This window comes from Limulus polyphemus, unplaced genomic scaffold, assembly GCF_000517525.1.
Source record: "Limulus polyphemus unplaced genomic scaffold, Limulus_polyphemus-2.1.2 Scaffold57, whole genome shotgun sequence".
Classification (NCBI taxonomy): domain Eukaryota; kingdom Metazoa; phylum Arthropoda; class Merostomata; order Xiphosura; family Limulidae; genus Limulus; species Limulus polyphemus.
This window is the reverse complement of record NW_013665667.1, coordinates 534,582-541,539: the sequence shown is the minus strand read 5'-3', so window position 1 is coordinate 541,539 and position 6,958 is coordinate 534,582. Positions and strand designations below refer to the sequence as shown.

Here is a 6,958-nt window from a genome sequence, read left to right as displayed (position 1 = left end):
TCTGTTGTAACGCAGAAAATAGAGGATTATGCTTATAATATGGCAGCGCTACTAAATACATACATAATTCAACAGATTCTGTTGTAACGCAGAAAATAGAGGATTATGCTTATAATATGGCAGCACCGCTAAATACATACATAATTCAACAGATTCTGTTGTAACGCAGAAAATAGAGGATTATGCTTATAATATGGCAGCACCGCTAAATACATACATAATTCAACAGATTCTGTTGAAACCGCAGGAAAAAAGAGTATTATGCTTATAATATGGCGGCGCCGCTAAATACATACATAATTCAATAGATTCTGTTGAAACCGCAGAAAAAAAGAGTATTATGCTTATAATATGGTGTGAAAAAAGTACAAGAAAAAACACCTATTTATAACCCATTCGATTCTAAATATATGAAGTTTGACTTCTGTGATAAGGTTGATGAGATAATCTATAATTTAAAATGTTCATAGTTGTGTTGTGGTGTTATGTATTTTAACAAATAAAAATAGCTGAAGTAATCCATCATTCATTCACGAAGAAAATAATGTTTTCTCTCATTTTGCTAGGAGTTAGTACTCAGGATATTGAAGCAGAAAACGAACAACTCATCAACGACCTTTACCGGCTGCTGAAGAAATATTCCAACCTTAAAAACATCGTCCATGAATTAAACGTGGCTTACGTAGATACCAAATCCTATCCTGTCATTCCTCGCTATACTATGTTGAAAGAAATGATAAAAGACGTTTTTAGAGATCCTAACTATATGGAAGTTTGCCACGAAGAAGTTGGATAGGAAACAGTTATACAACGATTAAACTAAACGTTAATATTTAATTTTAATTTTATGATAAGAAATGTTGCATGCTTGATTTGTCGATGTTCTGCCATTAGAGGGCGCAGTTTATCATGTTGCTGTATATTTTCGGAAACCCTGGACTATTAATGCCTACGCATAGAATCTTGTTTTGCACGGTGTTTTAATGTTTATCAAGCTGAAGACCATGACTTTTGTATTTAACAACAGAATGTAGTTTATTATTATTCATAAAGCTCAGTACAAAATATATATATATATATACATATAATTTTTTGTAAGTAATTCATGGCTGCTTAAAACGAATTACGCTAAGTAGATTGGTCCCATTTCCAAATTTTCGTTTCAAATTAGATATATTAGTTTGATGAAAGTCTATACATTTATGATAGATATAGTAACGATACACATTTCTGATATCAAATATTTTTAAATATCTGTAATAACTGAGAATATAATCCAAATACACTCACAGCACACATTCGATTGGCTGCGCTATACTGTTGGCAACTGATAAGAAGGATCAGAATGTTATTTATCTGAATGAATGTCTTAATCTTACGAGTTGATAAAGTGAGTCTAATGTAAAGAAAACTTAGTTTTGTGTTTTATATATTTTACTTTAAATATATCAACACTACTTGTGAAAGAGGAAAAATAGAGGAAACAGAACTTGACGTAATGTTAAGTAACCACGTGTCTAGATATATTCAGGCTATCACGATTTCCTTTTCCAAATATATGCTCAATATAAGAAATTACTTTTTCCGTTATCTTACATTGTATACTAATATCCAGATTTTGATGTTCAAATAAAGGATATTAGATTCATCCCCAAGCAGTCTATACGACAACAAAAATTATTGTATCTATCTTGCTGAATTCAGTTATACGTTTATATAAACTGCGTAGTTTTTTTAAAGAACTAATGTCGCGACATCGTTAACAAAATGTCTCAATAAAGCTACCTATTTGTCAATTGATATAAATAATTCAAGTGTGGCAAAGTGGTTTTGTATATTAAAAAATCCAAAACGTGATTATAAGTTTACTGGTTATCCAGTCTATCTATAAAACGTAAACGGAGTTTTGCTTCTTTGTGGATTGAACAGAATGTTTTTAAGTTCGTCTTCACAAGTTAAGAACTAAATTTCTGCATTTGTGCTAAAATCCTATGATGCTAGCAGATGGCGATGAAAATCATAAGTTAGTTTATTAAAAAAGTTTAACTTCATAAATCAAATCAGTATTTTCTTTTACCTTTCTTGCTCTCCTAAGCTGTATTTAACCGAACCTGAAAACGGTATTTTGAAAGTTAATAGAATGTTAGTGTAAATATTATCCGGATTTCTAGTTAGTTCTAACATAGAAATTATCTTAAAGCTTTCATCGAAACCAAGTACAACAATAATTTACCAACAGCAACAAAACAAACCTTATGACCGCTGGAGGACGGTTCTCTCATCAGCACACTGTGTGATTAGCAAGAGTTGGTTCAAGTGAAGGTAGATATAGAAGAATCGATATCTTATTTTTTATTTATAGCCCAATTTAGGATCAAGTGAAGATAAAGACTTGCAATATATTCCGTAATTTGTGATCAAGAAGCGTAACAAACATGTTACATTGAGCTTGTGCTAAGTATTGATAGGAATCAACCGCTGAAATAATATAACGTAGAAAATGTTTCAATAGATAATTTATTACGCTGTGTTCTATTATTGTGCGTTTTCTAACACTATTGTTGGATGTAAACAAATATGCGATAAGAATTGTGTTGGTAAATATAATTACACAGATGATAAGAATACTATTGTTAAGTGCAATATCTCACTTCATAGAATATTATTCCCTCACTCCCAGTAAGCTGGAAGTTGGTACAGTCGGTAAACCAGCGATGTGTAAGATTAATATATAATGAAATACGTGGTGAGTCTAAGTGAGGTAGGGATGATTCTTATTGAAAGTAACCACTTGGTGTCCAGAACTGAGGATGCTGGCGGGATAAGTTAATATTGACCCCATGCTTCGTGATATGAGAGTTAGATAATATGTTTAATTAATTGCAGAAATCGAACGACCTTCAATTGTAACTAAAACTAACATCAGTCTCACGTCAGTCTGTAACAGCCAAGCTTTCATAACGCTTTTGCTAATTATTGAAGTTACAATTTGAACTGAAGATTATGTAAAGTAAGCCACCTATGCTGCTAAAATCAGTTTATAACCCTTTTATGTTTAACGATCAAATAATCAGAGATGCATTTCTTTTGTGTATGTTTGTGTGCGTGCGTAAACAAATGTACACAAATTATTATTATTACGAAAAAAAATGGATAGCTTTGATCGGAAAACTAACTCGGATATCATACTTTGATATATAATAATTAGCTTTTATAACGTCATAATCAGTTTACAGATGACATAAAGTCCTTCAAAGAGATCATATAGATATATTGTTGGTGACTAGTATAGATATAAAAACATCACTGCCTACAGCATAAAGAAAGTTTACAAATATTCGTGTGGGTTTATATTTTTACTCCTTTTGTTTGGTCAAAATTTTGTCGGTAGGCTAAACAATAAACGTTTGCAAAGTATTATAAATATGCTTTTGAACAAACAACTGCTGCTGTGATATGCTTATAGATGGAGAAGCAGCATATATATGAAAAACTACAACAACGGTCAACATTTTGATTTTTTTTTAAAAAAGGCAAACTTTGAAAGGTACGGTTATCCTTGAGGACTTACTTTAAACTATATACCTGAGCATTGTGGAAATCTTTGTACTTAGCCTAATATTAATGTTTTTTAAGCTTAGAATTGTGCTAATTTGTTTAGAAAGCGTTGTGCTGGAAGTGCAAGTATCGTTATTGAACGTAGTTTTGATTCAATAATAAAAATAATAATGATAATTATAATAATCAAAATTGCGATTAAATGTTGTTTTGTGACGAAAACACTGTTAGCTTGTTAAATTTATGTTACGTGATATATTTTACTTAATATATATATATTCGGGATATACACTAGATAGCGCTAGAGTATGTGCTCCGCAGATGCTGTAGTTGATGGTGTTTAATGTATATTTAAAGCTTTTAACAACAAAGCTATTATGTATACATGTAGTCACGTATTTGTGTCTTCGTTGTATTTTATGTGAAGCAAAACGAGAATAAATAATGAAATAGAATAGATACAAAATAGTTGGCTAAAAGGTCTACAGTAAAATATTTGGAATCTTATCCTAAAACTCCACGTGTTTAAAGTATAACAATACTTTATCCAAAGGATACAGCCAATATCGTATAATAATATTATAAATTGTACGTAAAGGACAGTAATGGCCATTTTTCTCCCAAGAACAGTGTTAATAGCTCTACGCTTTTAAGTTATAGAAATTACGCGTGTTACTAATTCAGCAACTTACTTCTATCAGGGTGTAAATCATATCATTATGAATAGGAATGCTTCCAAAACATATCGATGTATATTCCTCTAAAACTTCTAAAATTGTTTTACTACAAAACATATCATTATGAATAGGAATGCTTCCAAAACATATCGATGTATATTCCTCTAAAACTTCTAAAATTGTTTTACTATAAAACATATCATATGAATAGGAATGCTTCCAAAACATATCGATGTATATTCCTCTAAAACTTCTAAAATTGTTTTACTAAAAAACATATCATTATGAATAGGAATGCTTCCAAAACATATCGATGTATATTCCTTTAAAACTTCTAAAATTGTTTTACTATAAAACATATGTTTTTTTTCATCAACACCTTGTAAAAAAGGTAAAAGCTGATGAAACTCAGTGGTATGTTGGCGAGTCATAGCCAAGATGCACAATGCTGCTTAAAGCTTTTTGTGTGTGTGTGTGTGGAAATTGAGCATCCTACAAGAAACGTTATAAATGATATAAATTTACTTATATGCATCACTTATATATGTTAAACTTTAACTTCGTGAAATTTTGTGATAAATATAATAATCTTGTCCTAACATAAATACACGTGGTCATGTAAAAATCAAATAAAAACATCATTTTGAATTTTTTTTTGTTTCAGCCGAAAGTTTTTTTTCCAGTTATGTTGTTAATGGTTACATGAAATTTCATCATATATGGAAAAGTGCTTATCTTATTTTTAAGAACAGTATTCCTAACATGTCGCAAAACATTTTGTCTTAGCTAATCACGAAACTTTGTTTTATATTTGGTAATTTTGTTTAGTCGTGCACGTCTTTTTATATTGCTACTTCCGATTGACCCTTAACTTTAACCTTTTAACCCTTAAATTTTCAAGTTTCAACGGTCACGTCATTTAATGTGAATTAGTTTTTCTTATTTTCGAAATCTAACTTAACTATTTGAACAAGTGCATACACGCTATTAATATATATGTATATGAATCGAAAACAATCGTATTAAATATCACTCTAATAAAATGCCTATTGCAAAGTATTTACAAAGTCCAAGTTTACTGAAATTAATTAGAACGCTGTGTGTATTCATAAACATTGATTCTAAGAAGTCAGTGGGAGAGAAATCACAATTCAACAATAACCCAGAGCGTTGAAGAGGTAGACTTTTCTTCTTCGGATATGACTTAGGCTTAAGCAAAACTGAAGTATAGAGTAACCTAAATGTATGTATACAATTATTAAATAACCTGAAGCTATTTTGTATTAATGTGTCTTTCATTTAAATATGCTGGAAAAGAAATGAAATTTCGGTTTCCCCCGTTTCCTTTCATTAGGATTCAGGCGCAAAGGTACTGAAACATTGTCTACTTTCCAGCAAATATGAATTAATGAATTAATTCAAAAGATATATCGAAGTTGTGTAAAATAAACACTGCCTGTGACCACCTTTAGAAAACCAATTTCAAAATGTTATTGTTAAAATCCAATTTCACTGAATTATTCATTTGTGACAGGTTTATGTCAATTCCAACGAAAAGCATTTGATGAATAAATATGTGTTTATTTGTGAGTGATAAGATATAGGTTACTATATATATATATAAGCGTTTGTAAAATGTGCGCTTCTAAATGTTTTGTATTGTGAAAACCGTAATAAACGTAATGTTATACATCTATGTTTGACTCGTTTTGATAAATCCTTTTCTTCTGTATTACCCCCCCCCCCAGTGGCACAGTGGTATGTCTGAGGACTTACAACGCTAGAATCCGGGTTTCGATACCCTTGGCGGGCAGAGCACCGATAGCCCATTCTATAGCTTTGTGCTTAACTTCAAACAAACAAACAAATCTTCTGTATTATATCTCAACAGTATTTGAAACGCATTTGTATAAAAAAATTACCTCACAGATTAAATAAACAAAACCATCACAAAGCATTTCTCTTTAACTTCATTTTTTTCCTTTAATTTCATTACAATTAGCTGCCAGTTTGTAATGTTACGTATTACGATTTCAAATAGCCTAAAACTGAATTAATTGTGATTTAGTAGATAAATAAATGCCGATATTTATCCAATTTATGATATTTGCCAACAAGATTGATACACACAGTTTTATTTTTTAATACAAATATATTTTAATATACAACCAATAATACACTTTACAATAACAGTTATTACAAACAGCCACTAAAAACAATGATTTATATACAAAAGTTTTACAAGCAACATACAGTCTTCTTTCTAGTCTGGAACTTCTTTGATGTCGTATCGAGGGTTCAGGATGAGCGAGTTAATTTCGAGTTGACGTAGGTACAATTCACTTCACAAGGAGCTAGCTAGCCTTATGGGCCTCGCTGATCACACGCCGATTACAGGTCGAGCTTGAGTTGTTTGTTTTTTTTACCAATGAAGTTATATAATGTATTCGTAAAAGTACTAATGTCCGATGTGAATCCAATGAAGTTAAATGGTTTATAATGTTCGAGATTTATAAATGTTCTTGGTCAAATATCTGAAGTGTCCAGATTAATAAGCGTTAATCACAATTATAGCTATTGAGGTTCATAGTATACCAACGAAAGCAAACCAATATATATATATATATATATATATATATATTGTTTTTTAGACGCGTCGCGTTGGTTATATTTATAAGCGTGTGGAGAGTTTCTCGAAAATTCAGATTACGTAACAATACAAA

At 30.7% G+C, this 6,958-nt stretch overlaps 1 protein-coding gene across 1 annotated transcript in view; it reads left to right on the top strand.

The window, feature by feature from the left end:
• The window catches only part of LOC106464013, a 16,584-nt gene extending 10,713 nt beyond the window's left edge, over window positions 1-5,871 (top strand). The window contains exon 3 of the mRNA XM_013924121.2: window positions 567-5,871. Coding sequence (XP_013779575.2) covers window positions 567-796 — 230 coding nt within the window. The 3' untranslated portion in view covers window positions 797-5,871. The remainder of the gene's footprint in view (window positions 1-566) is intronic.
• Window positions 5,872-6,958: the final 1,087 nt, after the last annotated feature.